The 926-nt window shown below is 57.6% G+C and overlaps 1 protein-coding gene across 1 annotated transcript in view; it reads right to left on the bottom strand.

The window, feature by feature from the left end:
• Positions 1-411: 411 nt before the first annotated feature.
• LOC108803620 (glucose-6-phosphate exchanger SLC37A1-like) overlaps positions 412-926 on the bottom strand; it is a 13253-nt gene continuing 12738 nt past the window's right edge. Inside the window, exons 10-11 of the mRNA XM_018575448.1 lie at positions 599-696; positions 412-483 (exon numbers count right to left, since the gene is read on the bottom strand). Coding sequence (XP_018430950.1) covers positions 412-483; positions 599-696 — 170 coding nt within the window. The remainder of the gene's footprint in view (positions 484-598; positions 697-926) is intronic.

Here is a 926-nt window from a genome sequence, read left to right as displayed (position 1 = left end):
CTCTCCGGTGTCTCTGCAGACTGTCACCCCCTCTCCGGTGCCTCTGCAGACTGTCACCCCCTCTCCGGTGTCTCTGCAGACTGTCACCGCCTCTGCAGACTGTCACCCCCTCTCCTGTGCCCCTGCAGACTGTCACCGCCCCTGCAGACTGTCACCCTCCTCTCTCCGGTGTCTCTGCAGACTGTCACCCCCTCTCCGGTGTCTCTGCAGACTGTCACCCCCTCTCAGGTGTCTCTGCAGACTGTCACCCCCTCTCAGGTGTCTCTGCAGACTGTCACCCCCTCTCCGGTGCATTATTTCCTCCTCCAGAAGTCACAACATTCTCAGTTTCTATCTCTGTGCACAGGACAGGAAGTGGGCGGCTGTATTTGGTTGTTACTTCCTGTTATGCTGCAATGAATGAGAGGAAACTTACGGTGTCTGTCCTGCTGCTCCCGCCGCCCTCGCGCAGGTCAGCTCTTTCCTGATAAGACGCGACAAGAACTGAGAAAAGGAGACAAAATGACATCACTGAGAAAGTAGTGACACCGCGCATGTGATGTCAGAGGGGGAGGGGTTATGCGGGTCAACCTATCACAGCAGATCTGACACAACTCACCAACAAGGCCAAGGCATCGCTTATCATCAGCATGAAGAAGACATTGTGCCAACCGTACGGTGACAGGAGTCCCGCCAACAGGGGGCCCAGAGCAGCACCTGGGGGGAGAGTCACAGTGAGCCAAGGGAGGAGAGGAAGGGAAGGGAGGAGAGGAAGGGAGGAGAGGAAGGGAAGGGAGGAGAGGAAGGGGAGGGAGGAGAGAAAGGGGAGGGAGGAGAGAAAGGGGAGGGAGGAGAGGAAGGGGAGGAAAAGGGAGGGAGGAGAGAAAGGGAAGGGAGGGAGGAATGAAAGGGAAGGGAGGGAGGAATGAAAGGGAAGGGAGGGAGGA

This window comes from Nanorana parkeri, unplaced genomic scaffold (genome assembly GCF_000935625.1).
Source record: "Nanorana parkeri isolate BGI_ZX_2015 unplaced genomic scaffold, ASM93562v1 scaffold3945, whole genome shotgun sequence".
NCBI lineage: Eukaryota > Metazoa > Chordata > Amphibia > Anura > Dicroglossidae > Nanorana > Nanorana parkeri.
This window is presented reverse-complemented; position numbering and strand designations above follow the sequence as displayed.